The 23,941-nt window shown below is 41.7% G+C and overlaps 1 protein-coding gene across 3 annotated transcripts in view; it reads left to right on the top strand.

The window, feature by feature from the left end:
- Positions 1-23,941, top strand: part of FOXP1 (forkhead box P1) — a 918,681-nt gene that overhangs the window by 741,575 nt on the left and 153,165 nt on the right. For 2 of the 3 annotated variants that reach the window (XM_075321416.1, XM_075321417.1), the window contains 2 exons: positions 18,032-18,169; positions 21,967-22,056. In XM_075321416.1, the coding sequence (XP_075177531.1) occupies positions 18,032-18,169; positions 21,967-22,056 (228 nt within the window). Of the gene's footprint in view, positions 1-631; positions 710-18,031; positions 18,170-21,966; positions 22,057-23,941 lie in introns of those variants that run through there. The other variant, XM_075321418.1, reaches the window with a different exon arrangement.

The raw sequence follows: 23,941 nt of genomic DNA, 5'->3' as shown, positions 1-23,941 counted from the left end.
AGTTTCTCGACGTTCCAAAGCTTTGTTTACTAAGTTGCCTGGGATCCTTTCAAGAATTCCGCTCTCCTTTTGTTAACGATCCTTCTTTGCTTCATTTCTTTTTGTATTTTTTAATCCCCCCCTCTTCTTCTTCCCCGACCTTCGCTCTTCTCCCTATCGTCCTCTCATTGAACCCCCCCGCCCCCCCCCCCGCGCCTCTCTCCCTCCCTCCGGTCTCCTAACAAAACAACTGACAGCGAGCATTCTCCGATACATGTCTTTAATTTCTATCAGCTGCCGTTATCGAATTTCCAAGGCGGCGGTAGCGTGTGCACTTCTTAATTCCACGTGTGCGCCCGGCACGATGTGTGCGAGCTCCTGTTTTTGTCCGTAGCGTTCATTCATCCTGAAGAAGGGGGGGGCGGTGGTGATTCTTTCTTATTGACGTTGCTCGGTGTCGATCACTCTTGTTGTTATTGAAGGCGGCTCGTTTGACACTATTGTATCGAGCCGGGTGATTGTCGACCCCCATCTTAGACCCCCATTTTTTACGTCTCGTGACGTAGAGGAAGTGGTTGATTTCTTCTTTTTTTTTTGCTTTTTCTGAATTGTGTCGGTCAAATCTTTAGTAACCAGATCTAAATGGAGGTGATTCCCAGTGTCAAACCGGCAACGTCGTCCTTTCATTGCTCCTAACAAGATTTCTTTTGATCTGGGCAGGGATAGAGAGGTAAGTTTAAAAAAAACACACTAGTCTAGAATTTTTTTATTTTTTTTAATTTTTATTTTTATCACCACCTCTGTATTGCCACCCTGAGCTGGCACATGTGCCCACCACTGTGGGGGGTGGGGGGGTGTATCTTGACAGCTGGCATTTTGGGAATGTTGATGTGTTACCATGTGCTCGGAGGGAATTGGCATTGCAGTAGTTAACTTCTCCACTTGCAAAGCAACAATGAAGTCATTGAAAACTTTGTCTGGAGTGTTTTTTTTTTCTTTTCCTTTTCCCTTTATGTTAAGCTGTGTGTAACCAGACATATCTCAAAGGGTGTGCTCACAATTTATAGAATGCCATATGCTGAGCGTGCAATTGTATTTTTTTATACATTTTAACTTTCTTCTTTAAAGTTTGCGTTTTGTTATTTTGAAGTTTGTCTTTGGGAGATAAAGGGTTATATTTTGTTTTCTGCTGTTGCAGAATCTTTGTGTAATAGTGCACAAAACAATAATACTTTTTCGTCCTAAAAGAAAAAACAAACAAAAAGTGTTTATTTGTATTGATTTATTTTTCAATTTTTTTTTTGTAAATATTTGTTGTTGTTTCTGCTGCTATTGATGTTGTTGCACAATGCAATAATACTTTTTTAGTCCAGAAAAGAGAACAAAATGTTTATTTTTCCTGTCATATTTTCATTTTTTTAATGTAAATAAACATTTTTGACTGTTTGCTTTTACTGATTTTTTAAAAAAAAAATTTATGGAAATATTTGTAGTTGCTGCTGCTGTTGATGTTGTTGCCCCAAACAATAATACTTTTTGGTCCAGAAAGGAAAGCAAACATTTTTGAGTGTTTCCTTTTCCTGATTTACTTTTCATTTTTTATGTAAATAGATGTTGTTGCTGCTGCTGCTGTTGATGTTGTTACCCCAAACAATAAGATTTTTTGGTCCAGAAAGGAAAACAAACAAACATTTTTGAGTGTTTCCTTTTCCTGATTTACTTTTCATTTTTTATGTAAGTATTTGTTGTTGTTGTTGTTACTGTTTATGTGGTTGTTGCTGCTGCTGTTGATGTTGTTGCACCAAACAATAATACTTTTTGGTGCAGAAACAAACATTTTTGAATGTTTCCTTTTCCTGATTTATTTCTCATTTTTTGTCATGTAAATAAACAGCTTTGACTGTTCCGCTTTACTGATTTATTTTTCATTTTTTATGGAAACATTTGCTGTTGTTGCTCTTGATGTTGTTGCACAAGACAGTAATACTTTTGGGTCCAGAAAGGAAAACAAACAAACAAACATTTTTGAGTGTTTCCATTTTCTGATTTATTTTTCATTTTTTATGTAAATAGTTGTTGTTGTTGCTGTTACTGCTGCTGTTGATGTTTTTGTTGATGTTGTTGTTGCTGTTACTACTGCTGTTTATGATGTTGTTGTTGTTGTTGCTGTTTTGTTTCTTTCTTTTGATACAGTTTCTTTGCTTTCCGGCACTACTAACAGAGATGTGAGCGTCTTTTCCCAGCCATGAAACCCTTAACTGAGAGCCGATTGGCCTGACACTTTGTAATCAAACTTGATTTATTGTTCATTAGCGAAGCATTAGGCCTCTCAGGAAAGCCAGTTATTTGTGTAGCGGCCTGTCAAACTGCAGAATGCCAGCACCTGTCATTGGGCAATCATGAAAAAAAAAAAACGTAAAGGAAATTAGAGCTACCCACACACACACAGGTAGGCCCCTGGATGACTTTTGTAAGACACGTAGCTAGAGGGGATATTTCCACGGTCTACTTATTCCATCCCATCGGTCTCACCTTGCAAATCTCGGCAGTGCAATCTCCACATACATTAGTGTGTTTTTGTATCTTTGGCAAAAACCCGACGTCAAATCGATCCAGTCCACAAAACCCTTTTACGGTGAACTTGCCGAGACCACAGCAAAAGGGTCATAGTAATACAGAAGGGCATCGTAGTGTTCAAGAACTGCCACTTAGTGCAGGTTTGCATTTCTGTACTGCATGCAAATCATCTATTTCACAGGCAAAAATACTTTTTTTATCCCATCCATTCTTTACTGATGGATAGCATAATGACTACAAAATCAAGGCTACAAAATCAAGGTGCTCGGGAAAGCAAAAATCAGAACGGAAGACGGTAGAATGTATCCGGAAGGTGGTGGAACGTCTTGTATCCACCACAACCTAATCTTGTTGTTTTTTGTTTACTTATTTATCTTATTATTTATCTTTTTTCTTCTTTTTTTTTATTCTATGTCATTAAATCCACTTTAAATATTGGAATATATATATATATATATTTATGGAATATTTTTCAAAATGATATAAATCTGATGTGTGTGTTTGGATCATGTCGGTGATACATTGTAACGTTTTTCACGACGATGTTTGTGATACACTATAGATCTTTCCCCATTGTGTTACATAAGTTATCAATAATACTATTTTTTTAGGGTTTTATGTACGGCATGTGTTCTGTGTACTTGGGTCTGTAGATGGAGGAAAGTAGTGAGTTAACTCTTTACGTGAATCATAAACCCGTGTGGATTTAGTTAGGCTCCGATTAACAAACTGTGATATCACAGAGACTTGTCCCCAATGTCACAGCCAGGGGGGGGACACCTGTTAACGGAGCTTGCAATCTAACATTATACACCGTGATCAAAGCTTTTTGAAAAGACACTTCTCCAAATTGGGATCCGTCACTCATCTCCCCCATCCATCCCACCGAGGAAGTAGTAATAATCTTATTCCTTATGTATTCTGATTATACATGCTAAATTTAATTAAAAAAAAAAAGCCAAGTGATGATGAAAAGTGGCACGATGCTCCCGAGCGTATGTGGCGTTGGCTCGGCTTCATTGGTGAAGTTCCAGCTGGGCCGTTAGAGGAATCCCAGGCCGGGCAACAAAAAAACAACACAAGTGTGAAAAGAAAACATTATTTGATGAACTTGTGTCTGCCGTCATGGAAACGGGGATCCATTACTGTTTTTCCACAGTATGGAATGAAAACATTCTGCATTGGGGTATATTATTTTCTTGAGAATCTAAAGGAGAGGAATTTTAAACATTGTCGTTTCAAAGCAATAGTTATTCCAGTTGTTCTTTTTTATGATGTTTCCAGTAGATGATTCTGTCTGTCTGTCCTGTCTGTCATGATTGTATTTATCGTTATCCATTCATTGTATGTCTGCAGATCCGTCTATCAAATCTATCTTTATATCATGTTTTTAGGTTTGCTCTTCTCTCTCCTTTTTCTGTTTCTATCCTCGATTCTCTTTCTGACTCAGCCTCTTTCTTCCTCATTCTCACTCTCTCTCATTCTGTTTTTGTCTTTCTTCTTCTTTCTTGTTCTTTCCCTTCCGCTCTTTCCCTTCCGCTCTTTGCCTTCCGCTCTTTGCCTTCCTCTCTTTGCCTTCCTCTCTTTGCCTTCCTCTCTTTTCCTTCCTCTCTTTGCCTTCCTCTCTTTGCCTTCCTCTCTTTCCCTTCCGCTCTTTCCCTTCCGCTCTTTCCCTTCTGCTCTTTCCCTTCCGCTCTTTCCCTTCCGCTCTTTCCCTTCCGCTCTTTCCCTTCCGCTCTTTCCCTTCCGCTCTTTCCCTTCCGCTCTTTCCCTTCCGCTCTTTCCCTTCCGCTCTTTCCCTTCCGCTCTTTCCCTTCCGCTCTTTCCCTTCCGCTCTTTCCCTTCCGCTCTTTCCCTTCCGCTCTTTCCCTTCCGCTCTTTCCCTTCCGCTCTTTCCCTTCCGCTCTTTCCCTTCCGCTCTTTCCCTTCCGCTCTTTCCCTTCCGCTCTTTCCCTTCCGCTCTTTCCCTTCCGCTCTTTCCCTTCCGCTCTTTCCCTTCCGCTCTTTCCCTTCCGCTCTTTCCCTTCCGCTCTTTCCCTTCCGCTCTTTCCCTTCCGCTCTTTCCCTTTCGCTCTTTCCCTTCCGCTCTTTGCATTTACCCTCTTTACCTTTAACCTCTTTACCTTTAACCTCTTTACCTTTAACCTCTTTACCTTACTCTTGTGCTCTCTCCCTTTCACACTTTCCTTTCTGCTTGCGCTTTCTCTTTTTGCACTTTCCCTTCCACTCACGATCTCTCCCTTTCATTGTTTCCCTTTCGCTCTTTCCCTCATGCTTATTCCTTTCTGCTGTTTCCCATCTGCCGTTTCCCTTCCGCCTTTTCCCTTCCGCCTTTTCGGTTCCGCCATTTCCCTTTCGCCATTTCCCTTTCGCCTTTTCCCTTCCGCCTTTTCCCTTTCGCCTTTTCCCTTCCGCCTTTTCCCTTCCGCCTTTTCCCTTCCGCCTTTTCCCTTCCGCCTTTTCCCTTCCGCCTTTTCCCTTCCGCCTTTTCCCTTCCGCCTTTTCCCTTCCGCCTTTTCCCTTCCGCCTTTTCCCTTCCGCCTTTTCCCGTCCGCCTTTTCCCGTCCGCCTTTTCCCGTCCGCCTTTTCCCGTCCGCCCTCTCCCTTCCGCCCTCTCCCTTCCGCCCTCTCCCTTCCGCCCTCTCCCTTCCGCCCTCTCCCTTCCGCCCTCTCCCTTCCGCCCTCTCCCTTCCGCCCTCTCCCTTCCGCCCTCTCCCTTCCGCCCTCTCCCTTCCGCCCTCTCCCTTCCGCCCTCTCCCTTCCGCCCTCTCCCTTCCGCCCTCTCCCTTCCGCCCTCTCCCTTCCGCCCTCTCCCTTCCGCCCTCTCCCTTCCGCCCTCTCCCTTCCGCCCTCTCCCTTCCGCCCTCTCCCTTCCGCCCTCTCCCTTCCGCCCTCTCCCTTCCGCCCTCTCCCTTCCGCCCTCTCCCTTCCGCCCTCTCCCTTCCGCCCTCTCCCTTCCGCCCTCTCCCTTCCGCCCTCTCCCTTCCGCCCTCTCCCTTCCGCCCTCTCCCTTCCGCCCTCTGTCTCTCTTTCACTCTTTCCCTTCCGCTCGCACTCTGTCCCTTTTGCTCTTCCAATCCACTCATGCTCCCTCCCTTTCGCTGTTTCCCTTTCACTTTTTCTTGCACTCTCTTTTTCCCTCTTTTCCACCTCGCTTTCTTTATCTCTTCTTCTTGTTCTTTTTCCATCTTTCCCTCTCTCTTTTTCTCTATCGCTCTTCATCCTTCCTTCCATCCAGCCCTCACTTCCTGATTTAATATTCTTCACTGTTTATACATCCTGACATATCTAATTACCCAAATCAAATTTTGAAAGTGTACCTGCAGTCCCATGTAAATCGCAGGTTTCCCACCGTGCTATGCCTCTTACTAATGCACAAAATAACATAATGTCAATTGTTAATCTCTTAGGTAAATGTCTTTGTTGATCTCTGCCCCTATTCCAGACCCTGGGTGCTGAAAACATCAGGACATAAATGGTTTTGTTCACTGTAGAGGATCTTAAGGGGACTCTGGGCAAAGTTCTCATTGGGTTAATGCAGTGTGACTCATGGAGCATCCTAAAAGCAGAATTGCATAATTTGGCAGAGCTGGTAAAACTGTAAATCATCAGTGCTTAAAAAAAAAGTAATAAAGTTTCAAAAAGAGGAAGGGCCGATTGGCATCTGCTTGTTTACCCGAGCACTAGGTGCAGTGTTTACCATAACAAACCGATGCAAAGTTCCCAGACTTCTGCACTGTTCACTCTCCAAACGTCTTAAAGGCACATTACTGTAGAGACGGCTTTATTACAGGCTGCTCTGTTCTGGAGGCCTTGAAATAATTAGCAAGTAGACACAATAAAATTGTGGTTTATCGTCGTCTGTTGTGTCACCTGTGCAATGTCTGTTGCTAGTGTGTAACTCAACGACTCCGGCTGACGCTAAAGTTGGGTTGATGGTCTGGGGAACGTCATCAATGTACCGTGACCCTACAAGAGAAACTGATAGATATAAGTAGTGCTGATGTCAACCTGGACCACTGACCCTTTTGGAGGTATTTCAAAGGGTTTTGATGTTGATGAGTTTTTTTTTTACTTTTTTTACTAGTGCTTTTATTGTGCTCGGAGTTTATTTTGATTTTAACTCTTCGGGCTGCATAATCGGACTCGTATATAGTTGGGAGATCCCGATTCCGGACAACTAACCCGACTGTGCTACATCTACGGGTTCAGACGCCATCATAATAATAGACGTCAGCCAGGCAGCAAAAGGTTACGTTCCCTCTCTCATCCCAACTGATGAAACGATTTGCACTCCCAGAGTCGTGTTTATTTTAAGTCGGTCCCATTAATAAGTCTTAATCTGTAACAAATGTTCTGTGCTGCATTCAGAGTTATTGATTTTCCTCTCGTTTGGGAAAATAAATACAGGCTTTAGAAGAGGGGAATCCACACACAACACCTGCACGGAGAGATTGTGGGAAAGTTCTGACACCATCAGTTAAAATTGTTATTGTTTGGTCCAGACTTGGCTGCTTACGACGCAGTTTGTTTGTTTTATGGAGTGCAGACTTGGGTTACTGGAAACTTGTTTTCTTTCCCCGGCACAGACTTCAATTATGTTTTATAGACCTTTCTGGGTTTTTTTTGGGTGGGTTCATTACTATTTTCCTAAGAGAAGGGAGACGTAGAAACTCGGGGATCCTGCTGTCATCTTCTAGGGATCTTTACACCGCCCCCCCCTCCTCTGGTTGACGGACATTGAGCTCTCAACCAGCTCAACACAAGCGCAATGAATATTTAGTAACAAAATGTAGTTGTCATTCATTATACCCCGCTGTACCGCGAAGAACTGGACGGCCATTGATTAGGTGAGAGATGGAACCTGCCTGTTAAACAATGAACTGCGCTTAGGTTCTTTGAGGTCTATCAGCTCCTTAAATCTGAGACATCGTTGTGCAAATAGCCCAGAATAGGGTAAACCGACAGCATCTCAAAGGTCGTCATCTGTGATATCTCAAGGGCTCCTGGTTTTTTTTTTTCTCTCCTTTTTCTTTTCTTTCCTTGCCTTGTATTTCCTTATTCTTTTTCATGTCTTGACAAAACAAGATGACACAAGACAGAATACATTAAATTTAGATTTTTATCTAACCTGTGACGATGGTTACAGTTTAATTTATTTCACTTTTGTATCCTGCGAGATGACGATTCTTGGTACAATTATTTTAATTGCCGGACGGCCACTTTATGTCTAAGCCTATCCATTGGGTGTTGATTTTTCCATGACCATATCTATAATTTTTTTTGTAACGTCTTTCGATCTCTTCATCTCGTAGTAAATCAACGAATGGCAAAATTATCGAAGACGTCTTCTCATTAGGACGTAATTTGCACCCTTGTATTTGACTGTAGACCGAGGTGTCCGGTGATGGGTGAGAACAGAGATGTATCCAAATTACAAAATATTGAATAAAAGTGTTTTTCTTTTTTTTATTCTTACAAAAAGTAATATTTGTAAAATGTTATTTTAACTCCTAAAGGAAAGGCTTAGGCAACGTTGGCATTGATAAATCGGCACCCCTTGCTCCTTAAAACTTAGAGGGAGGAGGTGGGGGTAGGTCAACCGGTTCGTTCATCAAAGCTGTAAATGACATTACACATTTCTATAAAAAAAAAAGTGTAATGTTATCTCCAGTCGGATATTTCGGCGAAGTGAAAAATATCCATTGTTTTCCGACCCCATTAACATAAATGTTTTTGCAATTAACATAAATAAATGCACAGCACTTAGGTTCAGCTGGTAATTTCGGCACAAGTGTTTGCATTTATTATTATTGTAATTGGACTTAATGAGCTATTATTTTATTGTTGATTTTTTTTATTTTTTTTGCATTGTCGAAAAAATATAAAGAATATGGAAATAATAATAAAAAAAACGGAATATATTGACGTCAGATATTAACAGGGTTTAATTATCCTGAGCCGCCTTCTATTTTTTTATACCGATGGAATGGAGTATTTATTGTCGCTAAAACAATTAACCTGGCAGGTAAGCTGAAGGCTGGCAATGAATACGAATGGAGAGATAAGATCAGGGGCGTCAAGTCACCCCCAGTGAACCGCACGGGAGACGAAGAACACGATTCTATCTCTGCCCAACCTGATCATAACCCGCCTCCCACATTATATCAAATCCTGTTTCTGTAAATGAGAACAGTTTTTATTTACATAAAAAGGGCTTTTGTGAGAAGCGGGCGAATGACTCGCAGGCAGTTTTATAATTTACATTAATGAATCTTGCCATGTGGGAAGGTAGAGGAGGGGGACGAAGCAGGAGGGTGGAAGAAAAAAGAAAAAAATCAAACTGTATTGTAATATTTACAATAAATTGTGGATTCGAAATTGGGAAGAATTGGACGTGGTGTTTTTGGGTTTTGTCGTAAGGTGACATTTCCATTCCAAAATTATATAATTGTCCAAATTTTTGCTTTTTTTGTTTGCTCATATTACTAATCGGAGACTTTTTATGATCTATCAAGGATGCACCACTTAATTTATGAACTACCGGCCCTAAATTGTATCCCGATGGGTCAGGTGGATCCATAAACCTGTTAGGGTCACTTTCATATATCCATATATCATGGTCTGAGGAGAGACTGCTGGTCTGAATGCAACAGGCTCACATATGCCTATGTAGCTGTTGAGTTTGGGCCAGCCCATACATCATGGTTCCTATGTAGCTATTGAGTTTGGGCCGGCCCGTCCATCATGCTTCCTATGTAGCTATTGAGTTTGGGCCAGCCTATCCATCATAGTTCCTATGTAGCTGTTGAGTTTGGCCCATTCATACATCATGGTTCCAATATAGCTGTTGAGTTTGGGCCCTTCGTACATCACGGTTCCAATATAGCTGTTGAGTTTTGGCTTGCCTGTACATCATGGTTCCTATGTAGCTGTTGAGTTTGGGCCGACCCATCCATCATGGTTCCTATGTAGCTCTTGAGTTTAGGTCGGCTCGTACATCATGCTTCCTATGTAGCTATTGAGTTTGGGCCTACCCGTACATCATGGTTCCTATGTAGATGATGAGTTTTGGCCGGCCTGTACATCATGCTTCCTATGTAGTTGTTGAGTTTGGGCCTACGCGTACATCATGGTTCCTATGTAGTTGTTGAGTTTGGGCCGGCCCGTACTTCATGGTTCCTATGTAGATGATGAGTTTTGGCCGGCCTGTACATCATGCTTCCTATGTAGTTGTTGTGTTTGGGCCTGCGCGTACATCATGGTTCCTATGTAGTTGTTGAGTTTGGGCCAGTCTGTACATCATGGTTCCTTTCTTGGATTGTGATACACAGAGTGTGAAACATACGTATTCATTGGTTGTTTAGTTTTCTTTCAATATCTCCCCCCATCCCCTATATACATATGTTCAGTGGCTAGAGGAGAGTTACACCGTTGGTGGCCACTTATCTCTTCCAAAAGCAAAAGGATCGGGAGCTAAAATCCGACACTTCTCACCCCTCTGACGTCAAGGGTCATCAGAACATTGGGAGTCCCCCAGATAGTCGGCCAGTTCTCATGTGTATAGGCACCTATAAAAAAAATTCAATGACTGTTTCGACTTGCCAGGTTGCCTATTTGGGCATTGGCTGTGGGGTTATCAAGGCCTATGCTTGGCTTTATACTTAGTAGCCAATTAGCTTTCAGTTCTTCTCATCAGGTTCAATCATTTTAGAGCAAGAACTTGATTGGCGACTTTTACACACACATTTTGATGATGAACAATCAGTGGTGGACACAGACAGAAGAGGGCCCAGTGCATGCTGAGTATATGGGCCAATAGATCTGACTATAACAGAAGCTGTGTGCTGTGTTGCAGGTGGTAGTGACCCTGTCACCTTCTGGGACCCTGTGTGGCTGCACCAAGGATATGTTGGACCCCGGAACAAGGGAAGGTTACAGGCCGTTCATGTCTGGTTTTGTGCCTTTGTGTTTTAGAAGCTCAGTCTGCAAATGCCCACGTGTCCGTTATTACTCTGGCGAGATGCAACCATTGGATTGCATGTAATGTAATCGGATACTCTTACCTCTGAATGGTTGACATTTTTGCACTAAGTGCTTTCCCAACCATTGCTTCCTTATTTTTAAAGTCCAAAATGTAAATTTGTCACTTTTTGTATGTTGAAGTTCAGTTTGTACCAGCCCTTTTAGCTCTAGGTTGATGCAAATGTTGGATTGCATCTACATTTCGATGCACTTCATGCACCAGTCCTTCCCTGACCATTTCTTCTTCTTTATTTGTTCTGTTTTTGAGTCTAATGTAATGGAATAAAAAAGATTCTGATACATTGTCAACCAACTTCTGTTTGACTTGTGCACACTTTAGCGTGTCATGTGACTTGATGGCTCCTGTGATGTTACTCTGTCCCATGTGAGCTCCTCTGATGTCACTCTGTCCCATCTGAGCACCTGTGATGTCGTGTGGGCATGTGTGATGTTACTCTGTTCCGTGTGGGCACCTGTAATGTCCCGTGTGGGCACCTGTGATGTCACACTGTCCCGTCTGGACACTTGTAATGTCACTCTGTCCCATGTGGGCACCTGTGATGTCACTCTGTCCCGTGTGGGCACCTGTCATGTCACACTGTCCCGTGTGGGGATCTGTAATGTCACACTGTCCCGTGTGGGCATCTGTGACGTCACACTGTTTCGTGTGGGCACCTGTGACATCACACTGTCCCGTGTGGGCACCTGTGACATCACACTGTCCCGTGTGGGCACCTGTGACGTCACACTGTCCCGTGTGGGCACCTGTGATGTCACACTGTCCCGTGTGGGCACCTGTGACATCACACTGTCCCATGTGGGCACCTGTGACCTCACTCTGTCCCATGTGGGCACCTGTGACCTCACTCTGTCTCATGTGGGCACCTGTGTTGTCACTCTGTCCCGTGTGGGCACCTGTGATGTCACTCTGTCCCGTGTGGGCAATGGTGATGTCACTTTGTCCTGTGTGGGCACCTGTGATGTTGTGTTGTAATGTGTGGGCACCTTTGATATCAGTCTGTCTCTTGTGGATACATGTGATGTCACCCTGTCCCGTGTGAGCACGTTATGTCACTCTGTCGCATGTGGGCATGTGTGATATCACTCTGTTCCGTGGGGGCACCTGTGATGTTACTCTGTCCCGTGCAGGCCCCTGTTATGTCACTGTCCCGTGAGGGTACGTGTGATGTCACTCTGTCCCGTGTGTACAATTGTGATGTCACTCTGTCCTGTTTGGGCACCTGTGATGTGACTTTGTCCTGTATGAGCTCCTGTGATATCACTCTGTCACGTGTGGGCCCCTGTGATGTCACTCTGTCCTGTCTTGGCACCTGTGATGTCACTCTGTCCTGTGTGGGCCCCTGTTATGTCACCCTGTCTCATGTGGGCTTCTGTGATATCACTCTGGCCCATGTGGGCACCTGTGATGTCCCTCTGTCCCGTGATATCATCATTCCTATGTTCATTAGATGTATTTGTGCACACATTAGTGATATGTCCACACAAGGTACCTGTGATAATGAACCTTGATTTGGAGTTTTCCCTCCCTTGATTTCGGCACAATTATCAGCCTCTATATTAATGGTTGGACTTTTGTAAACCCTTCCTCCTGACACTTACCCATTTTCAAACACTTTGTAGCCTGTCCTCTTGGAATCAGAGGGGTTAATTTGTCGACTAACAGTATCATTTGCATTGCAGATCCCTAAAGGCATCTTATTATTGGGTTGGGGAACCCAGACAAGGCTTGGGGGGGGGGCGTACATTACCCGAATCTCTCCAAATCTGCCGTCCACAATGATTCATCTGGAACACTATTCATATTTTCTTTTATATACCTCTATATACTTTATCGTCGTCCATGCCGAGAAATACCGAGAGCGATCAGAGACTCTTAGTTTCTTTGCACGGAGCAGCTGCAAATTCAAATGAATGTGAAAGAGAGAGGAAAAAAAATTGCAAAAACTTCCCCTTTTTCCCCCCCGTTTTCGAAAATCAATGCGTGCATGGAGGGTTGTGCAGAGAGTGCCAGCCTGTGTTTAAGCCGAAGTTTAGTTTTGACTGAGTGCATTCGATATGGGAGCCATAAATATTAGAGAGTTCTACTTAAGAAGTTACATGACTGTTTTAAATACTATTGATTTAAACCACTGGGTAGATTTTATGAATCAAAGTGTAATTTCCCAACGCTTGGCTATATTTCTCCACAATAAACCACTCTCTCTGGTGTGCCCTTAGCTGCTTTAGAGACGCTCGACGCGGGATTAAATGATAGTAGTTACAATGATCAATAGGTTAAGACCAGGACAATCATTCTTGCCGCTAATGACCTCGGTAGTAATGGGTAATAAAGTGTGGGCTATTATGGGCTAGCGCTAGTTCCCGTTGCCCTTTGGTGGTGGGAACAATCTCTAAATTTAGGGAGGGAGTACAAAAATTTTGGTACTGTGATATTTTTTTTTCCTCCTTTGATTGGTTTGGCCAACAAACCTTGACGGGAAAGGTCGTTCACCTCTTAATATTTGCGATTCCGACTTTTCACCGCCAAAGTAAAAGTCAACTATAGATACATCTACTACAGAATATCGTCTATGTAGCGGCAACTTTTTTTCTTTTTTTTTTCTCCCATGTTTGTCTTGATAAGAGTCCCCCTTTTTTTTTTTTAGGGCAAAAGGAACAATTAAAAAAAAAAAGATAAATAAAAAAAATCCCGTCGTCGAAGGTAGGGCGAGCGCTGTTTGTTTAGCAAAGCAGCATTTTAATGGCAAGGGGGAGATTTCAAGGAAAAGTAAACTTGTCTTGCCTATATAATGATTTGGGCATTAAGGCAGATGAGTGATGTTGCCCGGTAAATTGTATTTATTGAATGGCTCCGTTGTATTATGAAAGCAATGCAGAACGGAATAGACCGAATTAATGGGATTACACCTCTCTGCTTTTGATGATAGAGCTCTCCGAGGAATTGCCACAGTGCCAGTTTGTTGATATTCCTGAATCAAACGCAGTCCGCGAACATTACAACAGAGACTTTCCATTGAATCGTCGCCAATGGTTCGAAAAAAAAACCCCAAAATATGAAAAAAAACACCCAGGTCCCGTGCCCACCACCATGCCCAAAATTGTGTACCGTCCATGGGCAAACTCTTCCCGTAATGTCAGCGTGACTTCTCCGTTAACCAAATCCATTACGAGGAAAATGAAAATCCTTTTTTTTGCAACCCACACACACACTGGGGGGATAAAGAGGGGGGAGAAAGTGGATTTATGCAACAATGCCGAGGAATATGTCGTTACTATGTATCTGACCTTCAAGAACCATTTTAAGTTAATCAAAATTAGTGATGCTGAGAAATAAGGACATCAGTGCATAATGACTGTGAAATTAGGAGAGAGCTCACTATGCAAATGACAGAAGAACCCAAGTGAAAAAAGGCAAGATAAACTGCATATTAAGGCATTATGTTACATAAAATTAATGCAGCATTTCTGTCTTTTGCTTACCGCTTATTGGAAAGCTTTTTATTTCATTTTTTTTTCTTTAAATGTTCATTTACAGTCATATCCATATAGATCTGATTTTCATATCGTATTCTTTAATGGCAGCTTTAAAAATAAGAATGCATTTGTGCAGATCAGTGAAAGAAAGAGGAAAAAAAAGAGAGAAAAAAAATCCCATTTTTTTTTTTTTTTTTTTTTTTACTATGGAGATTTATAAAGTATAACAATTTTTTTTTCTTCTAATATTTTTTGTAATAAATATATTTATAATCATTTTTAGAAATAAATATTTACATATATGCATTTTTTTAAAATACATCTTTCTATGCATTTTTTTTTGCACGGAGCAGCTGCAAATTCAAATGAATGTGAAAGAGAGAGGAAAAAAAATTGCAAAAACTTCCCCTTTTTCCCCCCCGTTTTCGAAAATCAATGCGTGCATGGAGGGTTGTGCAGAGAGTGCCAGCCTGTGTTTAAGCCGAAGTTTAGTTTTGACTGAGTGCATTCGATATGGGAGCCATAAATATTAGAGAGTTCTACTTAAGAAGTTACATGACTGTTTTAAATACTATTGATTTAAACCACTGGGTAGATTTTATGAATCAAAGTGTAATTTCCCAACGCTTGGCTATATTTCTCCACAATAAACCACTCTCTCTGGTGTGCCCTTAGCTGCTTTAGAGACGCTCGACGCGGGATTAAATGATAGTAGTTACAATGATCAATAGGTTAAGACCAGGACAATCATTCTTGCCGCTAATGACCTCGGTAGTAATGGGTAATAAAGTGTGGGCTATTATGGGCTAGCGCTAGTTCCCGTTGCCCTTTGGTGGTGGGAACAATCTCTAAATTTAGGGAGGGAGTACAAAAATTTTGGTACTGTGATATTTTTTTTTCCTCCTTTGATTGGTTTGGCCAACAAACCTTGACGGGAAAGGTCGTTCACCTCTTAATATTTGCGATTCCGACTTTTCACCGCCAAAGTAAAAGTCAACTATAGATACATCTACTACAGAATATCGTCTATGTAGCGGCAACTTTTTTTCTTTTTTTTTTCTCCCATGTTTGTCTTGATAAGAGTCCCCCTTTTTTTTTTTTAGGGCAAAAGGAACAATTAAAAAAAAAAAGATAAATAAAAAAAATCCCGTCGTCGAAGGTAGGGCGAGCGCTGTTTGTTTAGCAAAGCAGCATTTTAATGGCAAGGGGGAGATTTCAAGGAAAAGTAAACTTGTCTTGCCTATATAATGATTTGGGCATTAAGGCAGATGAGTGATGTTGCCCGGTAAATTGTATTTATTGAATGGCTCCGTTGTATTATGAAAGCAATGCAGAACGGAATAGACCGAATTAATGGGATTACACCTCTCTGCTTTTGATGATAGAGCTCTCCGAGGAATTGCCACAGTGCCAGTTTGTTGATATTCCTGAATCAAACGCAGTCCGCGAACATTACAACAGAGACTTTCCATTGAATCGTCGCCAATGGTTCGAAAAAAAAACCCCAAAATATGAAAAAAAACACCCAGGTCCCGTGCCCACCACCATGCCCAAAATTGTGTACCGTCCATGGGCAAACTCTTCCCGTAATGTCAGCGTGACTTCTCCGTTAACCAAATCCATTACGAGGAAAATGAAAATCCTTTTTTTTGCAACCCACACACACACTGGGGGGATAAAGAGGGGGGAGAAAGTGGATTTATGCAACAATGCCGAGGAATATGTCGTTACTATGTATCTGACCTTCAAGAACCATTTTAAGTTAATCAAAATTAGTGATGCTGAGAAATAAGGACATCAGTGCATAATGACTGTGAAATTAGGAGAGAGCTCACTATGCAAATGACAGAAGAACCCAAGTGAAAAAAGGCAAGATAAACTGCATATTAAGGCATTATGTTACATAAAATTAATGCAGCATTTCTGTCTTTTGCTTACCGCTTATTGGAAAGCTTTTTATTTCATTTTTTTTTCTTTAAATGTTCATTTACAGTCATATCCATATAGATCTGATTTTCATATCGTATTCTTTAATGGCAGCTTTAAAAATAAGAATGCATTTGTGCAGATCAGTGAAAGAAAGAGGAAAAAAAAGAGAGAAAAAAAATCCCATTTTTTTTTTTTTTTTTTTTTTTACTATGGAGATTTATAAAGTATAACAATTTTTTTTTCTTCTAATATTTTTTGTAATAAATATATTTATAATCATTTTTAGAAATAAATATTTACATATATGCATTTTTTTAAAATACATCTTTCTATGCATTTTTTAATACATAGTTATAGATTGTTTTATTATGTATATGCATCCTTTAAATATTTATTTATTATTTATATGCATTTTTTATACTTTTTTTTATTATTTATATGCATTAAAAAAAATACATATATCTTTATATGAATTGTTTGAAAAATATTTAGATATTTATTTCTTTATTATTTAGATGCATTTTTAAAATATTTATATATTTCTTATTTAGATGCATTTTTATACATATTTCTTTCTTTATTATTTAGATGCTTTTTTAATACATATATTTCTTTATATGCATTTTTTGAGAAATATTTAGATATTTATTTCTTTATTTAGATGCATTTTTTAAAATATTAATATTTCTTATATTCATTTTTATAAATATTTATTTCTTTATTATTTAGATACTTTTTAATAAATATATATTTTGTTTCTATGCGTTTGATTTTTTTTTTTTTAGAATTATTTATTTCAATGCATTTTTTTTAAAATACTTATTTCTTCATATGCATGTTTAAATAAATATTTATATATTTATTTCTTTATTATTTACATGCATTTTTTTTAGTAAATATCTATATATTCATATGCATGTTTTGAGAAATATTTAGATATTTATGCATTCTTTAGATGCACTTTTTTAATAACTATTTTAATTTCTTTATATATATATATATATATATGTATATATATATATATATATATATATATATATATATATATATATATATATATATATATATATATGCTTTTTTTAATAACTATTTGTATACTTTTTAAAATGAATATTTGGATATTTATATGCATTTTTTTTATAAATATTTCTATATTTCTTTATATGCATTTTTAAAAAAATAGGTTTATATATTACTATATTTTGCAATTTTAAAAATAAATATTTATATATTTTATTATTTGTAGGCATTTTTATAGATATAATTTAAAGTGAAAGATTATTTTTATTTTTTTTGGGGGTGGGGTGATGCATAATGTTTTTTTTTTTAGAACTTGCAAGATATATTTTTTTTAATCTATTGATCCGCACATTCCTATGATTACACAGTTTTATCATTTAAAGGAAAATGTATTATTTTTTTTAATTTTTTTTTTTTTTTTGCGCCGTAAAATGCCTGACAATACGCCTCCTGCACGCTGGCAAATTAAACACAAGTGCGGTGATTATTTTGAATAGGTAAATTACATTCTAGGAAGCTTGCAGCCTTCGTAGCATTGTCATTAGGTAGCCGCTTGAATACAATTTGTGTAACCTTGGCCGAGACAGGCTGTCATTTTAATGTCAGTGTTTTATCTGAAGAAGACATCATCCTTTCAAATACACAGTACAGGTTCTTTAACAGAAACGCCTGAGCAGAAATGTGTTAACAGTTGCAAATATGAAATGCTATCAGGTTCATCACTGTAGCTGTTTGTCATCGAAATGTCACAGAAAACTGCTTTAATGGTATCTCACATAATATGGGGGGGTGTGGGGGGAATTGGAAACATCTGTACGTTGGATGAAGCCGGGAAGCAGTCCTCAGCTGAGCAGACGATATGATATATGCATTTTTTAGGTAGCAGTTTTAGGTCGCTGGGGAAGCGGGTTTGGGATGGAATTTGCATGACGTCCTGTCTGCATTGGCGGATTTACGACAGACGGTGAACTTCCCGTGTTTTAAGATGTGCGTTTATTGTTTGCAGGTTCCAGTCTCAGTGGCTATGATGACACCCCAAGTAATCACTCCTCAGCAAATGCAACAAATCCTGCAACAGCAAGTGCTCACACCCCAACAGCTACAGGTCCTACTTCAACAACAACAAGCGCTCATGCTTCAGCAGGTAACGTTTCCCGACTCTATGATAGATTGTGTAGTATCTCTGGTTCTATCGGTTGCATACCTAAATGTGGGGAGCCGGTACGTCCCTTCCTCTCCCGTTGCTCATCCCTTTAGATTGGTTCCTCGATCTTTTATTTGCTAATGGATGCGAAGACCACCATGGGACCAACTCTTGTCCACTTACAAGGGAATGTATGGTTATTACTATAGTTACGTAGGTTGAACCAAGCCCTAGGTCCATCTAGTTCAACCTTCCTCCACCAATTACCATGAAAGCTCTTTTTGAGAAGAAAGATCAGGCAACCTATGCACTAAAGGTTCATAGTTTCCACAGTTGGGTAGAAGCCACATTGAGACCTTTTGCCTACCTTATTGCATTATTTTTGGGATGCAAGACTGAAGGAGAAACTTGAATGAGCTTCGTGTAGGGTTGGGTATGTCCATTGCTCTTCAATTAATTTGGCAATGGATGGGAGTTTGTAAAACTCAACCGAAAAGCAAGACTCAACACTCTTGAAAAGACTTGAGTCTCTTCACTTTCTGATGATTACTGAAACCAATGATTGTCTAGTAGTCTAAAGGTGGCGTTACACGCAACGACGTATCTAATGATATATCGCCAGCGTCACGGATTCCGTGACGCACATCCGGCATCGTTAGTGACGTCGTTGCGTTTGGCACCCACGAACGGCCGTTAACGATCAAAAATACTCACCTTATCGTTGATCGTTGACACGTCGTTCATTTTCATAAAATCGTTGATTGTAGAGGACGCGGGTTGTTCGTCGTTCCCGATGCAGCACACATCGCTACATGTGACACCTCGGGAACGACTAACTACAGCTTAACTGCGGCCGCCGGCAACGAGGAAGGAAGGAGGTGGGCGGGATGTTACGGCCACTCATCTCCGCCCCTCTGCTTCTATTGGGTGGCCGCTTAGTGACGCCGCTGTGACGCCTCACGAACCGCCCCCTTAGAAAGGAGGAGGTTCGCCGGCAACAGCGACGTCACTAGGCAGGTAACGCCGTGTGACGGTTCTGAACGATTTTGTGCACCACGGGCAGCGATTTGCCCGTGACGCACAAACGACGGGGGCGGGTGCTTTCACCAGCGACATCGCTAGTGATATCGCTGCGTGTAACACCCCCTTTAGTGTATAGAAGAAAAGAAGATAGGTCATGGAGCTTCACGTAATTCGGCAATAGCAGAACCTGAGTAGGAGTCTATAAAACTCAACTGAAAAGCAAGACTCAACACTTTTGAAAAGCCTTGAGTCTCTTGGCTTTCTGGTGAATGCTGGAACCAATAGTTGTCTAGTAGTCTAAGTGTATGGTGGTATTTCAAGCATCTTCTATCCTACTAGAAAATAGACCACTGTCCATATAGTTCAACTGAGATTCTCCCAACCTATCACCAATGGAAGGCTATGGTGCATGGACAAACAGTTTCTCATGTCGGTTATAGCCTTCTTCTTTTATATTAAAACCAGGTGGGATTGTTTTTTTTTCAAATCGAGTGATCTGGATAAAAGAATGTGGCCTACTAATGGATTATGCAAAGAGGAGAGCGTGCTTCTCATAACGAAATGCTGTGTCACTGTAATGAAGCTTAAAGTGTGGGAGGAATTTGGGCACTGGATCTTTTCTCTTGTAATAGCTGGTTCCCTATTACATTTTTTTGTTATAAAACCGCTCTAGACGCCCCCTGCCTCTAGGATAACAAAAAAAAAATAGGCCAAGTAGGGCAAGGGCCATAAGTAGAGATGAGCAATTCAATTCATGCTGCCCTGATACAGCAATCGGTCAAGTACTTTGTTGCCGTCGGTCTTCGCATCTGCCATTTATAAGGTCTCCATGTGACATATCTTAACTTATTAAGCATCAGAGGCACCAAGGATGCTGAGCCAAGATGTCATGCACAGAAGCGAAGACTGGCTGCCATGGAGGATTGGCAGCACAAATCGAGTTGTCCATTCGTAGCCATTGGATCTAGACCAATAAATACAATGCCCCTTTTATTTTTGTTTCCGTAGTGTTAACATCCCATGTCCTTTCTGGAGCTAAGTACTGGCCTTATTGGTGTATCATTGAGACCATTGATTAGCTGCAGTGGTCTTGTTAGAGCTCAGGGACATCATCGATGTATCCAAGTAACCAAAGACTAACTATCAGAAAGCCTTGGTCTGGTGGCAATGGAAGGGCAGGAGATTTTTCAAGTGAACAATGAGTCTGTTATTAATTTGTGACATTTTTCTCCATCCCTTTCCCCATGTTTCAATTCTCTGAAAGCCCATTTAAAAGGAAGATACTCAATTTCTTACAAGATCAGCCCCAGTAATCTGTACAGGTGTGTGTTCCATGGAATGGATGAACTATGTCAATTAGAGGCATCCTGATCTGGCCCCAAGAGAGAGGTTCTGTGCAGGGGACCCCTCTGTGTCAACCCAATGCCTAATGGGATAGATCAGTATTGACCCCAGTAATTAGTATACTTACATGCTCCATAGTGTATAGGCTGTGCTCTCAAGAGGCATCCTGTATTGGTGCAGAGAGGTAGCTCCTACGCAGGAGACTTGTGTGTCCATCTTACGCCCTACTGAAACATATCAGTAGTAGTTATGATAGATAACCCCTCTAATCTTTAAAATGGCACTGTGTAATCTGTGCAACACTACACACCATAAGTTGGGCCAAGGATATGTCCCTTCATCTGAAGTGGTTGAAGGCGTCCATTTGCAATCGGTCTTAGTAATAAGATTGGCCACTACGTTAACATTTATGGTCGATACTTAGGATAGGTCATCAATATCTGATTGACTGAGGTCTGACACCCCGCAACTCCGCTGACCAGCTGTTCTCGGTATCTGTGGCAGCAACAAGGGCCGGAAATGCTCAGTTCCGGAGTTACCGTCTTCTGATAGTTGTCGCGTCCAGGTAGTGCATATCCACCTACCAAGGAGGCGGATGTGCAATATCCGGCCGCAGCCACTATCAGATGATGGAGCAGCTCCGGAAGTGAGCATTTTCGGCAATCGCCGACACCAACAAAGGCTGATCATTGTAGGTGCGGGTTGTCGGACATTGATGACCTATGCTAAGGATACGCCAATTAATGCCAAAGTAGTGGACAACATTTTGAAAATTGCCATATAGGTCAGTAGACATATGCATGCTATGTTCTGCTTTGAATGACGGACATGTCCACTTCCCAATTACGAGCTATTTTTCTGTATACATTTTTTTTCCTTGCCTATGGATCCCATTTGCTTTATTCTATTCTTTTCTTTATTTATTTTTTTTTTACATCAGTCATTTTTTTTTTCATCCCATTTAATGAAATTGAGTGGATTAAGGTCCATGTATACAGTGGCCGGAGGTAACCGTACTTGAAACCCATCATTTTAAATGAAAGCACGCATTGCACAAGCGAGATTTACCAAGTTCCTCTCCAAGGGCACCGCGTCTTTGTTGTTACAAACATAGGTCATCCCTTGCCTTATTTTAATTAGCCTGCGCGGGGAGGAAGAAGGGAACGAGAGAGAGGAAAAAAAAATAAAAATAAAATAATAATGCACCATGTTTCCTATCAGTACAATTTGTAGATTACTTTTTCAAACGGCGACGCCGAGAACCTCGCGAGCGCGCGGAATTTATTGTCAGATTTGAAACGCAAAGGTCAGACCATTCCAGATAAAAGAACGCTATTTTTCAAATCGCTTTTGTGTCGCAAGACAAAAAACAAATGCAGAGTTGTCACTGGGCACGCGGTAATTGACACTGGTTTCCCTTTTTTTCACAGCAGCAGCTTCAGGAGTTTTATAAGAAACAACAGGAGCAATTGCAGCTTCAGCTGTTACAGCATCAACATGCGGGAAAACAGCCGAAAGAGGTAAATCCTGCGCCGCGCGGACGGCGGTTATTTGCAATTTTGTCTATTTTTGGTTTGGCGCATGGTTGGTCTTTGGAAATCTGATCTAGTAGTAAACCACTTTAGTGGTCAATATGGAATGGTGGGAGAAAGCATGCAACTTGATGGCGGAGGAGCAGAACCAGGGCTCGTATAGGCCAGCGTGTAATTGGTACGTGTCCACTATGGACGACATATGGACCCATTATAACCAGTGTGCCGTGTACATGGCTCATTTTTCATGCTGACCGATGATTTGCACCATATTGGTCCAGTTGTACGGGTCAAAATAATGCGTGCAATGAAATGCACCTCCAACACCGGTCGAGCACACAGATCAAGTCATGTCTTCAATTTTTGGTCTTAAGCCTGCTTTACACCTTACGATATCACATACGATATTGTATGCGATCGTACCCGCCCCCATCGTATGTGCGGCACGTTCAATTTGTTGACTGTGTCGCACAAACGATTATTTCCCGTCACACGTACTTACCCTTCCATACGACCTCAATGTGGGTGGCGAACGTCCACTTCCTGGAGGGGGAGGGACGTTCGGCGTCACAGCGACGTCACGCGGCAGCCGGCCAATAGAAGCGGAGGGGCAGAGATGAGCGGGACGTAAACATCCCGCCCACCTCCTTCCTTCCGCATTGCCGGCGGGAGCCGCGGGACGCAGGTAAGATCTGTTCATCGTTCCCGGGGTGTCACACACTGCGATGTGTGGTATCTCGGGAACATTGAACAACCCGACGTGCAATTTTAAGGAAATGAACGACGTGTATGCGATGAACGGTTTTACATTCAATCGCAATCGCACGTAGCTGTCACACGCTACACCACTAACGATGCCGGATGTGCGTCACTTACGACGTGACCCCGCCGACACATCGTTAGATTTGTTGTAGCGTGTAAAGCCCACTTTAAAGAGAACCTGTCAACAGATTTGGTGATTATAAGCTGCGGCCATCACCAGTGGGCTCTTATATACAGCATTCCAGAATACTGTATATAAGAGCCCAGGCCACTGTGTAGAATGTAAAAAAACACTTTTATAATACTCACTTAGAGGGCGGTCCGGATCGATGGGTGTCGCTGCTCTCCGGTCTGACGCCTCCTCTCTGCTGTGATCGCCGTCCTTCTCCTGAGGCATGTGTGCATGATGCATCCTATGTCATCCATAGTGGCCGGCCCTGCGCACGTGCACTTTGATTTGCCCTGATGACTGCAGATCAAAGTACTGTAATGCCAGGCGCGAGGAAAGGTTAAAGACCGCCCGCGCATGTGCACTGCAATACTTTGATCTGCCCTCAGCAGGATAGATCAAAATGCTCATGCATAGGACCTCCTCCTTGGTCCAGCGCCTTGTTTCTGCAGCGTTCGCCATCCTGCTTTTTCACAGTCCAGTGTGGATGACGTGTCCTATGTCATGCACACTAGCCGGCATTGAGGTCCTGCACAGGCGCACTTTATTCTGCCCTACTCAGGGCAGATCAAAGTATTTTAGTGCGCATACGCGGGCAGTCTTTAACCTTTCCTCGTGCCTACGCGTTACAGTACTTTGATCTGCCCTCAGCAGAACAGATCAAACTACGCCTGTGCAGGACCTCAATGTCGGCTTGTGTGGATGACGTAGAACGCATCATGCACACGGGGCTTAGAAGAAGGAGGACGGACATTGCAGCAAAGAGGAGGCACCGGACAGGATAGAGGAGGCGACAGATCAGAGAGCAGCAACGCCCATCGGACTGGACCGCTACCTAGTGAATATTATAAAGCCCTTTTTTTACGTTATACAGCATGGCCTGGGCTCTTATATACAGTATTCTGGAACGTTGTATATATAAGGGCTCATTAGTGGTGGCCG

Source organism: Anomaloglossus baeobatrachus, chromosome 8 (assembly GCF_048569485.1).
Source record: "Anomaloglossus baeobatrachus isolate aAnoBae1 chromosome 8, aAnoBae1.hap1, whole genome shotgun sequence".
Lineage (NCBI taxonomy): Eukaryota > Metazoa > Chordata > Amphibia > Anura > Aromobatidae > Anomaloglossus > Anomaloglossus baeobatrachus.
The sequence above is the reverse complement of the archived record's forward strand: the minus strand, read 5'-3'. Positions and strand labels throughout refer to the sequence as shown.